At 33.3% G+C, this 20,000-nt stretch overlaps 1 protein-coding gene across 1 annotated transcript in view; it reads left to right on the top strand.

The window, feature by feature from the left end:
* Window positions 1-20,000, top strand: part of LOC137619037 (uncharacterized) — an 83,620-nt gene that overhangs the window by 32,260 nt on the left and 31,360 nt on the right. The window contains 1 exon segment of the mRNA XM_068349235.1: window positions 9,065-9,215. Coding sequence (XP_068205336.1) covers window positions 9,065-9,215 — 151 coding nt within the window.

Raw genomic sequence — 20,000 nt, 5'->3', positions numbered from 1 at the left:
GTGGTAAGAACAGGCCAAACTATTCAGTGTAAGTGAAGGATGAAGGTAGAATGAGCCGTAACCAAAGTGGGATCCAATGTAGTACTATCTAGCGGCAGTATTTAAATGGGTGGCTGCTGTCATGACCACCCTACTACCTAATACTAGCCCGATAGGAAAAATACAGTGAAGAATACAGTATAAAGGTAACTAGTCGAAGCTTTTGGACGGTAAGTACCTTTCTGTCACGACCATCTTTATCTTTCCTGTAAAGTGTACGAGTTTTATACACTAGCTAATCCATATATGATAACAATAACTACTAATTGTGCAATAATGCACAGTGTGTACTGTATAATAATAGGGTTTATTCTGTAATACACACATAATTAGAGAAAGTATTTACATTAAAATGTTTAGAGAGAGAGAGAGAGAGAGAGAGAGAGAGAGAGAGAGAGAGAGAGAGTGTGTGTGTGTGTAAATCATTTATACTTCTTAATGAAACACATTAACACGAAGAAAACAAAAATTTCCTCTATTTGAAGAGAGAGAGAGAGAGAGAGAGAGAGAGAGAGAGAGAGAGAGAGAGAATCATGTCAATTATTGATATCTACTTGAACAATAAAACTACTTAAAGCAGACAAAACAAAAACCTTTCCTCTCTTCTATTGAGAGAGAGAGAGAGAGAGAGAGAGAGAGAGAGAGAGAAATGAAGCGGCGTGTAATTAAGAATGGAATTGAAGTTTCAATTGCATTTTCTCCTGTTGAATTCTATTCATTAATTCTGAAAGACCTCAATGAGTATGAGACGTTCATTGTATTACGGGTGGCAAGAGAAAGGCAGAGGCAATCCGCCTCTGCGGATAATGAGCGATGGTGATGATAAAGAGGATAATGATAATGATAATGATGGTGATGACAAAAGATGCAGGAATTACATTTCAGATTTACTGCATTACATTAGAGAAACTAAATTAATCATAATTATTGTAATAATAAACAAACTCGTTTTACTTTAGTTGGATAATACTGGGATTAACCATACTTGTGTTTACTTTTATTAATGATTAAATAAATAAGTTACGACAATTATTGTGAAGAAAATTAATAACAGTTGTATAACATTCTATATTGAAACAGTGAATTATTACATAAACTGATGGTGATATGAAGAAGAAGAAGAAGAAGAAGAAGAAGAAGAAGAAGAATTAATAGGTGATAATAAGTAAAAATTATTAAGTATCACATAACCTATTTTCAATGGAAAATCTGAAATTAACATTAAAATTCATATTAATTTCCGATTCTAATTGAATTGAACAGTAAACAAAACAAGGCAACAGCCACTCGTTGAGATACTACCGCTATAGAGTTATTGGGTCCTTTGAATGGCCAGACAATAGCCTACTACATTGGATCCCTCTCTTTGATTACGGCTCATTACATCTTCGCCTAAACATACACAATAGTATCACCTATTTTTAACAAATTCTCCTCTGTTCTCACACACTTGACAACACTGAGATTACCAAACAATTCTTCCTCACCCAAGGGGTTAAATACCGCACTGTACACATCCAGTGGCTACTTTCCTCTTGGTAAGGGTAGAAGAGACGATTAGCTATGGCAAGTAGCTCTTCTAGGAGAATGATACTCAAAAATCAAACCATTGTTCTCTAGTCTTGGGTAGTGGCATAGCCTCTGTACCCCTGGTCTTCCACTGTCTCTTGCTTGAGGGTACACTTGTTTCTCTTCCTTTTGTTATTTTGAAGTTTTTATTTCGCTTGTTATTTTGAAGTTTTTATAGTTTATATATCAAAGATTAATTTTAATGTTAGTGTTCCTAAACTTCTTGTAGCATTTCCTTATTTGCTTTCCTGATTGGGCTATGTTCCCTGTTGGAGCCCTTGGGCTTATTTCATCCTGCTTTTCCAACTAGGATTGTAGCGTAGCATATAATAATAAAAATAATAATAATAATAATAATAATAATAATAATAATAATACTAATTAACTAAATTACACCAGCATAAGCAACAGTAATACTTCTAATAGTACTACTAATATTATGAAAGATGATAATGATAACAATAATATAAGAATAATCACTTATTAACATCATTTAAGGATATAATTATAAATGTTACAATTCCAACAAGAACAACAAAATACAACCGTTTCTAATTCACTTCGAGACAAAGGCCTCACACATGTCCTTTTGTCTGGGAATTGGCCACTTTTTATCACCATGCTGGCCAACTGCGGATTGGCGATTTGGGGAGACTTTTGTTTGATCGTTCACACCAAACCAACCTAGTATGGGTGGTCCAGACTAATACAGCTTTGCTGATCATGGCTATACACAAAGTCTGAGAGAGAGAGAGAGAGAGAGAGAGAGAGAGAGAGAGAGAGAGAGAGAAATGTTTGGAGGAGGAGGAGATTATGACGGATTGAAGGAGTGAATGTGAGAGGAGATTATTATTAGTAGTATTATTATCATTATTATTATTGGTAGTAGTAGTAGTAGTAGTAGTAGTAGTAGTAGTAGTAGTAGTGGATGAGACCCGTCAAAAATGAGTGTTAAATATTTACATAGATATACACACATACATACACACATTCAACCTTTCCCAATACACCCCATTTCTTAACTACCAAAAGGCAGTTTGGGCAATTTGTGAAAGATTGTGGTTTCAGAGTGTACCTCTCGGGGTAAGACCTCTTACCCTGATATGACTGAGAGGGACTGAGACCAAGTAGTTGTGTGTGTTAATGCCGCTCACCGTGACATACTGTACATACAGTACATACATAAATACATCAGATATATATATATATATATATATATAGACAGTCAATCTTTATCATATATATATATATATATATATATGGGAGAATATCATAATTATTATTACTACCTATACTACAATCCTAATTGGAAAAGCCGGATGCTATAACCTTCAAAGGCTGCAACAGGGAAAAATAGCCCAGTAAGGATAGGGATCTATATTAATTAATAAACTACAAGAGAAGTAAGAACATTGAAAATAGATCTTTCATATAAAGAGAGACTTAAAATCAACCTGTTCGACATAAAAATAAACATATCACTGCAAGTTTGAACTTAGTCAGCGTGAACAATGGATCGTATCAGACTGACATGCAAGCAAACTGGAAAACTCCTAAATAGAATAGTCCTCCTAATTTGGCTTGCACAAGGGGATGTAGGGTGTAATTAACTTGATCATCAGGATGGATGGGGCATGTAAACAAAAGGAGAATAAAATATATCCTCTATATTTCATTAGCAGGATCTTCCCCAATCATCATCATCATCATCATCAGTATCATGGCCAACTAATATTTTTCATTTTACATGAGCGGGGTTTTCTATCTCCTTGTGTTTACTACTAATTGCCTTTGCTTCGTTAGTTTGTATGTTTGTATGTTTGATGTTTGGTGTATGAGAATAGCCCTTTCTGAGTGGGAATACCTTAACGTGGTGAAAGGGTGGGTGTATCGCTTTGATCAGCAAAACTGTACTAGTAAGGGACACCAATACTAGGTTGGTTTCCCGTCACCAATGAGGCTAAAGTCCCCTACCATCACCAATCTACAATGATCAGCGTTGTACTAAACACTGGCCAAACCGCAGACATGAATATGATTATGTCCAAGGCCTTTGTCCTGCAGTGGAATAGAAACATATATATATATATATATATATATATATATAGATAGATAGATAGATACCTTAACGTGGTGAAAGGGTATGTGTATCACCATGATCAGTAAAGTTATATTTGTTAGGGACAACCATACTAGGTTGGTATCCTGTAAGTGATCAAACAGAAGTCTCCCCACGACACCAATTAGCAATTAGGTAATGTCGTATTGAAAACTGGCCACAACCCAGACATGAATAAGGACATGTCTGAGGCCTTTGTCCTGCAGTGGATAAGAAACGGCTGCATTAGTTGCTGTAGAAAGCTAAATTGTAGAGTGAAAGTTGTATTCGAATAAAAGGGCGAGTGAAAACGTTACGAAAAAAGGTAAATGGTGATATATTTATTAGGGGACATCGATTTGCTGTTGTAGAGGCTTCTGTGTGTGATCCTAATTTTCGAAGGCAGATTAGTAAATCCTCCCTATTTTTCTAATTCCTGAAAGCAGATTGATAAATCCTACCTATTTTTCATATTCCTGAAGGCATATTGATAAATCCTCCCTATTTTTTCTAACTAGGGTTGTAGCTTACCTTATAATAATAATAATAATAATAATAATAATAATAATAATAATAATAATAATAATTATGATAATAATAATCATCATCATCATCATCATCATTATCATCATAATCATTCAATTACATATCAGAGCTAATCATTAGCATTCCTAATAATCTTCACCTTATTCATCATCAATTTCAATAAGTTTTAACCCATTAATATATATGTCCTAGTCTCTCATTACTTTTCATAGAAGTTGCATATTCATAAAATTCAAGAACTTTCTCTCATTTATTCTATTCTCTTTCAGACGCTCTTTAGCCTTCTCACGTTCCATCCAATTCATCTTCTTAACCTTTCAAACAATGTATCATCATCTCTTACACAACTAGTATTTCCCCTGTTCAATTTACTCAGTTACTTTTCCAAGTCGATTAACCTCCTTGATATTTATCATTTCTTATAATGATTTCTTCTTTTTCCAAACTTAATCATTAACTAGTTAATTAGATCACAATGTTCCCTCGTATCCTATCATTAAAATCCTTTAATTATTTTCTATATTGAATGATTAATAATGTCCGTTCTCTATTTGACCCTTCGCTTGTCTTAATTACAAATTTAAAATGAAGTAATCTTTAGCATTAATCTTATTTTATCTCCTTCATTCATTTTTATGAGAATTTATTGATTATACAAAATTAAATGCATTATTATGAATGTTCCATTTTTTTTTTCACTTTCATTGTTACATTATTTTTCAGACAATTGTTTTGTATGAGGTCCCTAATGTTACATGATGCACCTTTTTCTATCTAAAAACATGAGAGAGAGAGAGAGAGAGAGAGAGAGAGAGAGAGAGAGAGAGAGAGAGTAATTGTTTCCTATTTTTCACTCGATCGCTTCTAATATGATCCTTAATAATATTAACGAGAGAGAGAGAGAGAGAGAGAGAGAGAGAGAGAGAGAGGAGTGATCTATTTCAAACTCCAAATTTCGAATAACAATCCCATTCATGTTATCTAAATATAGCATCACACAACTTATCACAAACGTAACTGATACAAAACTAATATTCCTACCTTTATAATATATTTCAGGGCTAAAATTTCCTTTTAATTACAAATAGAATACAGTTATTGTATTAAGGGTACAGTACCCCTTAATAAAATAGCTTTGCGAATGGTAAAGTTGACAGTTACTGAAGATCTACAGCACTGTAAAAACAACCTTTTACAACTAATGGAAAATAGTATTAAAATTGGTCAATATGAAGCTTAATGAAATACTAGACAAGCACATATATATACAACAGAGGAACAAAGTCCTCAGACATGTCCTTATTGATATCTACGGTTTGACCAGTTTTCATCACCACGCTGGCCAATTCGGATTGGTGATGGTGAGAAACTTGTGTCTGATCGCTCACAGCAAACCAACCTAGTATGGGTGACCCTGGCTAGTACAGCTTTGCTGATCATGGCGACACCCAAACCTTTTCATCACGTTAAGGTATCCCCACTCGGAAAGAATATATATATATATATATATATATATATTTATATATGTAATATATATATATATATATATATGTATGTATGTGTATATATATATATATATATATATAATTTATATATGTGTGTGTGAGTGCGCTTATATGAACATACACATATATGTATGTATGATTGTAAGTATATATATATATATATATATATATTTATATATATATATATATATATATATGTGTGTGTGTATGTATATAAGTGTGTGTCTCTGTATCAAATAGTTGAAAGAACAAGTTGACCTGTGTATTTCCTTGTCGTCAGCCCAAAGAAAGGTTGCCTCTAATTGGATACATGTTAAAAACATCAACATCCACATAATATTGGTTTAGATAAAAGAATAGGGGTAGTTTGTAGCGCTACGGCCAAGCCTCCTAATTTGCTTATTATCGCTCCGACTGTTATCTTGTATATAATAAAAACCTTTGGAAATGGTCTAGGATACGGCTCTTAGCATAGGTTAGGTGGGTTTTTTAAGTTGGCTTCTCCCGCCAAAATCGTTTTTAGAACGACGGCCAGTTCAGAATATTCCCGTTTTCTAGGGGATCTGGCCGTCACCCTACAAAGGCTCCAAAAAGAATGTCTCCAGTTTCCTCTTAAAAGTTTTAATATCTTCAGTGTGAACTTGTATAGTCTTGGAGTTGCATACTTCAAAGCTCTAGAACCTACAAAGGATAACTAGACATACATCTTGGATCCAGTAACTTTAATCCATCTGTAACTATTCTCGTCTCGATCCGATATGTTGGCTGTACGATATGTAGCAATTTTCTCAGATATTTTGGACGTCCGGTTCTGATAATTTGATGGGTTATTATGCATATCTGAAACTGTATTCTAAGCAGGGAAAGACAGCTTACATGATAAAAGATGCATTATATAAGCAGGGAAAGACAGATAAGAGGATAAAGGATATAGGATATATTATTTAAGCAGGGAAAGACAGATAAGAGGATAGAGGATGTATTATCTAAGCAGAGAAAGACATATAAGAGGATAAAGGATATATTATTTAAACAGGGAAAGGCAAGAGGATAAAGGATGTATTATCTAAGCAGGAAAAAACAGATAAGGGGACAAAGGATGTATTATCTAAGCAGGGAAAAGCAGATAAGAGGATAAAGGATGATTCCTTCTAAGATTGCAAGATCTTTAAGGAAACTGCATATATGGGCCAAACAATATGACAACCTCGGGCAATCTAAGTAAAAAAAATATCTTGGCAAATTATTTTAAAGGTTTAAAGGCCGTTCATGAATGGCAGAGGCAAGGCACAATGACATTTCCCTATCAAGCAGGACAATGCCCTAGAGATTGATCATATATACATATGATCAACGCCCAAGCCCCCTCTCCACCCAAGCTAGGTGGAAGGGCGGGCACTGGCGGTTGATGACTCAGCAGATAGATCTATAAGCTCCCCCCATAAACCCCATTCTTAGGGGAATGGCGAGGTTGCAGCGACCAAAGGAACTAACGAGTTTGAGCGGGAATCAAACCCCAGTCTGGTGTTGACCTGTCAGGGACATTATCACAACTAATTCTTTCATCTAGAACTTTACAACTGGGACATCATCTTTAGATTATTTTTTTTTTTCATCTGTTCTGTGTGAATATTTAATTTTCATCTCTATTTTTTTCCTGCAACCAGGTTTTTTTTTTCCATTTCAATGAATTATTATGAAAGGTCAGTTTGACCTTTCTTAATAGCCTTTTCAGTTTCACCTTTAAAATCTAATTATTCCCGGAAGAAATTTTCAAAGAGGATCCTGTTATTATGAATATAAAAATATGCAGTCGACCTTTTGCCACATTTTCACATTTGGCGTCTTATGCAAAAATCTCTTTTGGCAAAATGGAAATTCCCTCATATTCACTATTTTTGTAATTCACCTTTTTACTCACTTTCCTTTTAGTTAAACAGGGACTAATATTATTCCTTTTGGATCATTCAGTGTTTATCATAGTTTTTCTTGATATAAAGATAATTACTTTATTTGTTTACTATAACCAGAAAGATTTGCTAATTCTTGTTTTGAACTATTCTAACCACTTCTCTCTCTAAAAAAAAAGACCCTTTTCTATCAAGGGAGGTCCAAAGGAACACAATAATTCTCTCTCTCTCTCTCTCTCTCTCTCTCTCTCTCTCTCTCTCTCTCAATTCAGAAAGATTTCTTTTTGTCTATTGAAATCTCCATTAGACCTGTTTATGTCTTCCAAAAGGCATAGGTGACTCTGATCTCTCTTGAGAGATCCATCCTAACCTCGAAGGTTTTTTCAAAGTTCCATTTTCTGCTTTCTGAAAGAAAATATTCCTTTACTTTTTTATCAAGCAGAAAAAAAATCCATTTTATAAATTTTCCACAGATACTTTTGACTTTTTTCCCTTCCCGGTGGTATAGTTGTTCATTTATCATATCCACAGAAATCCATATAATATCTCTCTCTCTCTCTCTCTCTCTCTCTCTCTCTCTCTCTCTCTCTCTCTCTCTCTCAATATCCATTTGGCATATCTATGTTAAGACATACATTGATTTTAATTTATTCAAAGAAATCTGTTTGGCCTTCTTTATTTGCGAAGTCTGTTTGATTCTGGTCTTGTTGCTATTGCAGATTGCCTGGCCCTTACGTCAAGGCACGGGCTCTTGCACGCTTGCAGCCCGTAGGTATGGGTCTGTGCTCTTTTTAACCTTAGAAACCTGTTTGCCGTATGCAGTCTTAGGTATTTAGAGTATGTCACAGTGCATTCCACATTTATTGTCGAATCGACATTACCAAAGCACTTGGAAAATAAGAAAGTCTTAATTTTCCTCTTAAGCCTTAATGTCTCCTGTCATTCGGATGTTTATTAGGAGATTATTGTATAATCTTGGGGCCGCATATATGAAAGCTTTAGAACCTACATTAGACATAAGTCTTGCTTTTAATCATTTGAAACCATCTGTAACTATTTTATGTCAACAGGAAATATATCAATTCTCTTGGATCTTTTGGACGTCTGGTTTTCATAACTAGATGGGTTATTTCACATATCTTAAACTCACTTCTAGCTTTAAAAGGCAGCTGGTATAATTAATTTTTCTTATCCAGAGAGATATTTTATAGTTTTCTTCATTCAAAGATATGTTTGACTTATCCAGAGCGATGTGTATGACCTTTCTTTATCTGAATAGACTAATTTGAGTAGAAAGTTAACATTTTCTATCTGACCAGTTTTAACATCAGTATAACATATCCATTCGACTTTTTCCTCTTAATTAGTGACTCATATGTCCCATATTGCCTTTACAGGGTCGACCTTTACACCGGCAAAACGTGATAACAAAAGGACGGAGTCTGACTCTTCTTGAGCCGCAGCATCAGGACTCTGGACTCTACACCTGCCTCGCCTCCAACACCGAAGGGGATGGAGAGAGCAATGCCGTTGCTCTCCACATTGATTGTGAGTATGAGAGGATAATGTTAAGGGCAATGAAAGTTTTTAAAAATGTTCCCTATGTTTTTAAGCATAAATTTGTGTCTGGTTGTATGTGTAGATAAAAGAAGTCTTTGAGACAATGCACATAGATTTTGAGTATTAGAGGAAAATGTTAAAGCCAATGAAGATTTTTTTTAGATTTTTTTCAACGTGGTTTTAAGCATAAATTTGGGGCTTCGTATTGGCTGCATGTAAGGATAAAAAATAAAAAAGGTCTTTGAGACAATGAACATGGATAGTATGAGCAGAAAGTTATAGTGACAATGAAGATTGGGTTTTTAAAGAGATTTGTTCATAAGTGTTTATGGTTAAATGTCGGCTTATTCTACTAGTTTGTATCAATATTTTTTTAGATAATGCTCATAGATTGTGAGTATTGGGAGAAAGTTTTATTGGCATTGAAGATTTGTTTTTTTCGTTTCTTCCATGGTTGATTTTATACTGATTGTATGTATAGATAAAAAGCTTGTTTTGAGACAGTGTTTGAGGTTTCTTTAGCAGTTTTACTAGTGTGTGGTTTATTGTATGGATTACCTTTATAGACGGAAAGAGTTTTTTCATGACACTGAAGAAGCTTTCTTTCATTTTTTAATATTTTTATGCATAACTATAGAGACGAATTTATTCTTTGCTGTGTCAATAAACAGGGTAATTTTGGAAACTTGATTTGGTTTTTATATAGATTTTAACTATAAATGGAGAAAGGTTTTCATCTTTTCATGACAATGAAGTTATCTATATAATGTTTATCTTAGATTTTCAAGCATGAGTATGGGATTTTGTATTTCCTGTAAATATCGACTGAAATCTTCTCAAACAATTTCTACTCTTGAGCTTATAAGTAATAGGTCGGGATTTTGTATTGATTTATGATATGGACGAAAATTTTTTTTTAACAATCGAGGGAAGTATTTTTCTTGTAATCTCGATTATTTTGAGCGTAGATACGGGTTTAATATTGTTTTAAATTGACGGAAAAGGCCTCATATAGGCAAAATATGTGGGTTCTTTAGTAGGTTTTGTGTTTTAAAATAATTTTTTTATCGTAAATAAGGATTGAAAGAGAGTTTTGTGTAATTTTGCACTAAAGATTCTGAGTATGAACTTATGTTATCGGAAATAGATTTTCCTAGCAAACAATGTGGCTATTTAATTTTTAGGATTTAATGCAATGGGATGAGTTTTAATTCAGGATTTAATGCAATGGTATGTGCTTTAATTTAGGATTTAATGCAATGGTGTTGGTGTTAATTTAGGATTTAATGCAATGGTATGTGTTTTAATTAAGGATTTAATGCAATGGTGTGGGTTTTCAGTCATGATTTAATGCAATTGTATGTGTTTTAATTTAGGATTTAATACAATGGTGTGGGTTTTAATTTATGATGTAATGCAATGGTGAGGGCTTTAATCTAAGATTTAATGCAATGGTGTGTGTTTTAATTTAGGATTTATTGCAATAGTGTGGGTTTTCATTTAAGATTTATACCAATGGTATGTTTTAATTTGGGATTTAATGGAATAGTGTGGATTTTAATTTAGGATTTAATGCAATTGCGTTGGTTTTGATTTAAGATTTAATGCAATTGTGTGGATTTTAATTTAAGATTTATTGCAATGCTATGTGTTTTAATTAGGGATTCAATGCAATGGTGTAGATTTTAATTCAGGATTTAATGCAATTGTGTGGGTTTTAATTTGAGATTTAATGTAATGTGGATTATATTTATGATTTGATGCAATTGTGTGGGTTTTAATTCAAGATTTAATGCAATGATGTGGGTTTTGATTTAATATTTAATGCATTGGTGTGTTTTAGTTTAGGATTTAATGTAATGGTGTGGGTTTTAATTTTGGTTTTAATGCAGTGATAGGGTTTTTTTATTTAATATTTAATGCAATGATGTGGATTTTAACGTAAGAGTTAATGTATGGGTATGGGATTTAATTTAGGATTTAATGCAATGGTGTGAGTTTGAATTTAGAATGTAATACAATGGTGTTGGTTTTAATTTAATATTTAATGGAATGTTGTGAGTTTGGATTTAGAATTTAATACAATGATGTTGGTTTTCATTTAATATTTAATGCAATGGTGTGGGTTTTAATTTAGGATTTAATGCAATGGTGATGGTTTTAATTTGATATTTAATGCAATGATATGGGATTTCATTTAGGATTTAATGCAATGGTATGTGTTTTTATTTAGGATTATTGCAGTGGTATGAGTTTTAATTTAGGATTCAATGTAATGGTGAGGGTTTTAATTTAAGAATTAGTGCAATGGTGTGAATTTTAATTTAGGGTTTGATGCAGTGGTGTGGATTTTAGTTTAAGATTTAATGCAATGTTATGGGATTTAGTTTAGGATTTAATGCAATGGTTTGGGTTTTATTTTAATATATAATGCAATAATGCGATTTTTAGTTTAGGATTTGAAGCAAGGGTGGGGGTTTCAATTTAGGATTCAATGCACTGATATGAGTTTTAATTTAGGATTTAATGTAATGGTGTCGGTTTTAATTTAATATATACAGCAATGGTGTGGGATTTGATTTATGATTTATTGCAACGGTGTATTTTAATTTAGCATTTAATGCAATGGGACCGGTTTTAATTTAGGTTTAATGCAATGGTGTGGGTTTTAATTTTTTCTAATACAATGGTGTGGGTTTTTATTTAAGATTTAGTGCAATGGTGTTAGGTTTAATTTAAGATTCAATGTAAAAGTGGGTTTTAATCTAAGATTTAATGCAATGGTGAGGGTTTTGATTCTACTTCAAGTAGGGGTGTAAAGAGGTTGTAAGGAAACACCTATAAAAGATGGGTTTATTTTCCTTCCACACTTTTAGCTTTTGTATCAATGTGAAAAAAACCATTTCTTTGTATAGACATTGGTAGTATAATTGGGTAATTAGTTTGTAATGTAATTTGCTTTCAAACTGAGGATTATTGTTTAACTATAAGTTATGAGTTTACATCATAGAAGTCTTTAATTATCTTAACTAATTAGGAAATTTTAAGGTTATTTAAAGAATTGGAGGTTTAAAGGATTTTTTTTTTTTTAGTTTTGCAGCTTTGGAAGTGATCGAAACTGAAGTTGAAATATTTCAGGTTCTACTTTAACCTTTTATTTAAACTTTCGAGGTTTTTATGAGTAAGGCGGAAATTAAATTTTCATGTGAAGATTTTTATTTTTCATATTTCATTTTCAACGTCATTTTGAATATATAGTGTTTGTTTTTGTGGAATGAATATATCTGACAGACATGCATAGATGGAGTAAATAAGATGAATAAGGACATTACCAGAATATAGAGCCTCTCTCTCTCTCTCTCTCTCTCTCTCTCTCTCTCTCTCTCTCTCAGAGATGTTATAGCTTATGAAGTGTCATTTTTGGTTGCAGAGTCCATTAACGTAAGCTGGGCTCCGTCTCTCGGCTGTGTATTCCGAGTCCCTGAATAATGTAGAAATTGCCGTGATGTTGAGAGAGAGAGAGAGAGAGAGAGAGAGAGAGAGAGAGAGAGAGAGAGAGAATTCCCTGTAAATGCATTGAAAATGAAATATCAATGACAGGAACAGGACACAATTCATTTCTACATTTATCTAATATTTTCATTACAAGTTTAAGTCAACGAAAACAAAAATACTTTGGGCAACTGCTGCTCTCTCCTCTCTCTCTCTCTCTCTCTCTCTCTCTCTCTCTCTCTCTCTCTCTCTCTCAAAGCCAAGATAGCTCTAACACTCCTACTGCCACCCTCGTTCGTGCCAATATATCTACTTTAAAAAGATACATACCCAACCTTTTCACGCGCGTAGCTGGACGTACATGCACGCAAGCACGCTCTCTTGTCGATTAATGATCGGACGAAGAGGTGTACACATTTATGCTGTTGTGATCTATATGTAAATGCATTCGGAAACGGATCAAAGACTCGATTTAATAAATCAAAATATAAGATTTGATAAATCTATAAAAGAATCTAAGGTCACACTTCAGCCTCATATTGCTGTGAGGATTTAGGCGAGAATAAATATGTCACACATTTCAATTTAGATCCCAAAGCAAAAGCCTTAGGCCTCATAACTTGATGCAGATCATACCAAAACACAGGAATCGGACAAAATCCAACGCTGCTATTATTATATTTTAAGCTCGCCTTATGACAACACAGAGAGAGAGAGAGAGAGAGAGAGAGAGAGAGAGAGAGAGAGAGAGAGTCTTATACTATCCTGTTTTGGAAGGATATTCTCTTTAATTCTTATCAGGTAAAAGTCTTGAAAATTAACGTGTGTGTATATATAAATAAGTATGTATATATATATATATATATATATATATATATATAAACATATTTATACATATATATACTGGTATATATTTATATGTTTGTATGCATATGCATGAATATATCCATATATATTATTGTATATAATACATATCTCTCGTAAAGACAAAAAAAAAATATTACCTTGCATAAGATGCTAAGATGTAGTTGTTATGTTATATTGAAAGAGAAGAAATAAAAGGTGAAAGGGAAGATATCTAAAGACGGTTGAGAAATCCACTCTCAACGAGGCTAGTCCCCCTCAGGATTGATAATGAGTCCTGGGTGATAATGACTGATAAATACCTGGGGATAATGACTCGCGATAAGGATAATCAGGACTTTGCATCAGCGGAAGGAACCTTCGTATCCGAGGGTTATTTTAAATTGGGATTTAGATAAGATCTCTGTCACGACAGATGAAGGAAGTTGTGATATTTGCTCAGTTATAATTGTAAGATGATCTTCTTCTTCTTCTTCTTCTTCTTCTTCTTCTTCTTCTTCTTCTTCTTGTTAAGGTTGAACAAGATTTCCAGTATCAATTTCTAGTTGAATTTAAGGCGAAAATGCTGCCAATATTTTTTGTTGATTCAGATAAACGTAAGACTTGACTCGACTTACCTATAGAACCTGACTCCCAAAACACACACACACACATACACACGCAAACACACGCAAACTACTAAATAAATCACTAGATATTATAGACCAAGCCTCACCTATCTGAAATGGGCATAATGCTTTATTTTTTCAAGAACATTCGTGTTGTTTTGGGGAGACTGGAGTTGCAAGCAGTAATCATTTTAAAAACTCTTATCATGAAGTAAAATATCAAAATCATAGAATAATCTTTCAAGTAAAATATCTTTTAGTGAACAAGAAATGATATGGTTAACTAGAACAGCATATTTTATACATTATTTTTTTATGTCTTCAGCCATTGTCGTAATTTCAAAAAGCCAGATACGGAAAGTTCCCATGCTTTGGTTTCTGGCATGAGAAGTGAATTCTCTCTTGGTCATAGTTACTGAAGTGAAGAAAGTCAACTTCTTGATATTTAAACATTATTCATTATTTGTTGATTTTGTAATAGCATAGTACTGTGGACTACCTCTAGCTATGATAGATATATTTTTCAAGTGATAATGAATGTGAAATGTCATTAGAGTAGGGGCTAGACATTTATTGGGGTGCGTTCTTGCAATAGGTAGGAGTTCAGTAATTCCAATTCTCCATTTAATGCCTAACTTGCCACTTGTCAAATTTCAGTACTTCTCCACCATTGTTCTCTAGTCTTGGGTAATGGCATAGCCTCTGTACCTTGGTCTTCCACTGTCTTGGGTTAGAGTCCTCTTGCATGAGGGTACACCCACACTTATTTTTCCTGTTAGAGCCCTAGGGCTTCAAGCATCTTGCTTTTCCACCTAGGGCTGTAACTTAGCTATTGATAATAATGATAACGGCCTTGTGAGGCAAACCTCTATTCACATTTGAATAGAAGTATTTATAAAAGAATATATAGGCATTTACGGAAGTAAATGCACCAAACCTAACCTAAATAGGCCAAGACAAATATTGAGTACAAAATACCAGAATTCGACAGGTATAAGTACAGAAGAATTGTCATTGACTTTTATCTTTCTTCGTGGCCAAGTGGCTTAGTCACTGTCTATACAAGCTTGCCGACCAGGGTTCGATTCCCGGCCGGAGCCAAGCTCTTGTCTTTGTGTGATTTCGCCTGGGGCTCTGATCCCGAGGTCGTTGAGAGAATCCAGACATTAATGTATCAAAAATATATATGGCTTATTTGAATATGAAAAACACGAAAAAATGTGCAAAATTTATCATATATATATATATATATATATATATATATATATCTTTTCAGTCCTGTGAGTGTCATTGCCAGGCGTATAACTACTCGGTCGGTCTCTTGCCATTCCTTGACAAGTGCACCCTGAAACCCCAACTGACGTATTGTAGTTAGGGGAGGGGGAGAGGGTCGGAAAGGTTGAATTTGTGGGTGAATGTATATCTATAGATTTAGCAGTCATTTTTGACAGGTCGCGTACCCTAGTAATAGATAATGTTTCGAGGGTGACTATCAGCCAAAAAGCTGGTATACTTAGAAATATTCTCCAATTTACCTTTCTAATAGGCCAGTGGTCCATATTTTTCTCTGTGTGAGTAAAGTTATATACTGTAAGTTATTTTAGTGAATCGGTGTATATATTTTTCATTTTTACATTCAGGTATGAAGCAGAGATCATATTTATAATACAGCTCCATTAATATTAATAATTATACCCAAAGAATTTTAAATTCTGGAGTTTGGAACTACTGTGTCATATGGGAAAAAAATTATTTGCTTTTCGTTGTTTGAAAAAAATCTAATTATTTATGAATACAAAAGTCTCTCTCTCTCTCTCTCTCTCTCTCTCTCTCTCTCTCTGTTAATAAATTATATGTATACATAAATATATGTATATATATATATATATATATATTTATATATTTATATATATATGTATATATATTTATATATATATATATATATATATGTATATATATATATATATATATATATACTGATTATATATAGATATAAATGTAAACATTTACATATATATATATATATATATGTATATATATATATATTTATATATTTACACACATATATATGTATATATATATATATTTATATATATATATATATATATACATGAGAAAGAGATATATTCCAGTTTAAACGTTTCTTATATATAAATATTAATACACACATGCGTTGATTAAAACAACAGATGAAAATCTATTTATACTGGAGGAAACATTCAACCTGCTAAATGAAACATTTCATATTCAATGTGAGATCGCCGCATCTGTTGTAAAAACAAACCCCCGTATTAGGAGGGAGGTGCTGCATAATATAGGAATGCCAATTGTATAAACATGCAAGTGTTTTAAAACAATTATCTTGCGTGCATTGCGAAATACAACAGTTGTTGTGACAGAGAGAGAGAGAGAGAGAGAGAGAGAGAGAGAGAGAGAGAGAACAAGCTATTTGGTAGGTCTAATAATATTTTCATTATTATTATTTTTTTCTTTTTATTATTATTATCATTATTATTATTGTTATTATTATAGATATTATTATTATTATTATTATTATTATTATTATTATTAGCTAACCTACAACAAAAAGCAAGATGCTATAAGCCCTAAAGGGGTTCCAACAAGGAGAAATAGCCCAATGAGGAAAGAAAATAAGATGATGAATAAGCTACAAGGGAATTAATGAACTATTAATATAGAATATTGCAAGAATAGTAACAACATTAAAATAGATCTTCCATAAATAAACTGTAAAGAGAGACTTTCATCAGCCATTGAACATAAAAAGATTTGATGTAAGTTTTGACATTTTTGTATCTGGAAATATTTTATCCTAAAGTAATCTTCCATGAAATCGCTCGTATGTGGGATCATAATATATTTTTCAGCTATATTTAGTCTTCCTTGCATAACGTGGGCGGCATTCTTTACAAAACCGTAATGAAAGTTAATGCTGTGGTGAGTGTAATTTAATCTCTGTGGATTTCCCAGTGCAAATGTGACAGATACTTTTTTTTTCCCTTATGATGTTAAGAATCATGTGAACTTTGTTATTATTATGAATATTAGTATTAAAGGTCTCTCGTAAATGGCATAAGAATAGGTCAGGGACAATGACCTAGAGACTGACAAAGCCCCTTCTCCACCCAAGCTAGGACCAGGGAGGGCCAGGCAATGAGTACTGATGACTCAGAAGGTACATCTATTGGCTCCCCCAAGCCCCCCCCCCCCCCACCATCCCTATCTCGCAAGGATGTCAAGGTTGCAAAAACTATAAGAAACTATCGAGCATGAGCGAATCTCGAACCCCAGTTCAGCATATCACTAGGCAGGGACGTATCCAATATATACATTTTTACTAAATATCTTTGCACTTACCAAGAGAGAGATTAGTTCACCAGACTTTTAACTGGGCTCCCACAAGGCACTAGAAGAGTTGGAAGACCAAGACCTACATGGCTGAGGACTATGAGGCGTGAAGTAGGGGAGGACGAATTAAGAAGTATTGATTTAAAAGCTCAAGATAGAGATGACTGGCGAGTTCTGAAGCCCTTTGCGGCAATATGAGTATGAGGTGATGATGATGAAAATATCATTGAGAAAATAGGTAGCACCTAAAATAGTTACCTTTGGTCTTTAAAAGTCTTGGGTATTTTTTTTTTCCTCGCTCATCGTAAATTGTCAACTCGAGAAATCGTTGTGAATTGTCTATTGTTTTCTTATATTATTCCTCAATGTTGTAACTGTTTAAAAGTTTAAAGGTCACCCATGAATGGCAGAGGCAAGGGATAGTGACATTGTCATAGCAAGCAGGACAATGCGCTAGAGACTAACCCTATATACATATAATCAGCGGCCAAGCACCCTCTTCACCTAAGCTACGACCAAGGACGGTCAGGCAATGACTGCTGGTGACTCAGCAGATAGACCTATAGGCTCCTCCCACCATCCTTAGCTCACAAGGATGATGAGGCTGCAGACACTATAAGAAGCTATATGGTTTAAGCGGGGACTCGATCCCCAGTCCAACAATCACCAGTCAAGGACGTTACCAAATAGGCTTCCACAACCACATTAAAATTCCTCTATAGTGGTTAAGAAATGGTTATTTTGTTATTGACTCGATATCGTTTCCTTTTTTTTAAATAAAAATAAAATTATTGATTAAACTGAAAACATGAAAATACATTTACCCGAGTCGCCTAATGACTGTCTCATTTAACATGGGAAAAATTAGTTCTGAATAAATCATTAGTTGTGATTTCATCACTTTGGAATTATAACGATTGCAGGAAATATTCAATGGATATTTTTTTCTAAAATGAAAATAAGAAAAAATACTTTACTGTGTATAATCAAAAAGAACGTAGTCAATTATTGAAATTTTTTTTATTATATTCGTTTGATTTACGGTTTAGGTGCTCAAGCATAAAATGGATTTAATGTCATCAATACAGTTGAGGAATTTAAAGTGAACCAGTTGGCATATTTACATTGTTTGATAGATCTCAAGCATAAGCTAACATTTCCAAAAAGAAGCCAGTAAATTGATATTCCAATGATGATATATCTCTTAAAGGTTTAAAGGTTACTCATGAATGGCAGAGACAAGGGACAGTGACATTCCCTACTGACTGACCATATATACATATAACTAGGGCCAAAGACCTCTCTCCATCCAAGATAGAACCAGGGAGGGTCAGGAAATGGCAGCTGATGACATAGTAGATAGACCTATTGGCTCTCCTAAACCCCCTATCCTTAGCTCACAAGGATGGTGAAGTTGTAGACACTACAAAAAAACTATCTAGCTTGAGCGGGACTTGAACCCCAGGGGCCTAAAAGGCTTATTCCAAAAGGCAGGTAGCGTCAGCTGTGTATCTCACCTGGTACACTGTATGCATTACTAATGGGTTTTCATTTCTTCCATTTTACCGTCCATTTACATTTTACTTCAAATACCAACTGTTAAGTTTACCTTTGTTACACATCGGAGATGTATGTTCTCTCGACCACAGAACCTATTTCTATTCTATTTCCCCACTCTCGCCCACGAAACATAATCTTTTCTGATCTTGCGTAAAGTCAAAAAAAAAAAAGAGAGAAAAAAGTTGAAAGTAATTGGTTATTACAGTGAATTATTTCTATCAAGATATAATAAGTTAAGTAGGCAATTAATATTATTATCTGATTAAATAAAAATAGAAAAATAAAACTATTGGGGAAAAGTCTTGGGTAAAGAATGGCTGAACAAAACTGGTATATTCTGAAATGTTTTGTAACAGAAATCCAAATATTTGACACAGGACAGATGTTTATTGCTGTTTTGAAAGAAATTTTTGACATATGATTGTACTTTTTGTCAAAATAGATCGCATTTATTTCAAATAAATCTAGAAACGACAAAGAAACTGAATCCGATGTCAGTTATGTGTTCTAAGGTTATAAAAAAAGGTTTTATTGTCATTTAATCTTAATTAATAGTTTATTCTAAAATTAGTTTTTTTAGGAGCAATTTAATGTCTTAATTTTAAAGTTTATCTATCGCTTCTATCCCTAAGTTCAATTTATTTTCTTTGTAGCCCATAATGTTTTTTTTTTCCCCATTTCTAGCTCGTCACCTCAATTTCTTCTTGCATAACTGTATTCTTGATTTTTTTTTTTCATTTCTAAGTTTCTATAGAAATACTTCGCTTAATTTTATTTGGAGTTTGAAATGTTAATGAATGTATATATATATATATATATATATATATATATATATATATATATATATATATATATATATATATATGTATATATATATGTA

Source organism: Palaemon carinicauda, chromosome 25, assembly GCF_036898095.1.
Source record: "Palaemon carinicauda isolate YSFRI2023 chromosome 25, ASM3689809v2, whole genome shotgun sequence".
NCBI lineage: Eukaryota > Metazoa > Arthropoda > Malacostraca > Decapoda > Palaemonidae > Palaemon > Palaemon carinicauda.
This window is presented reverse-complemented; position numbering and strand designations above follow the sequence as displayed.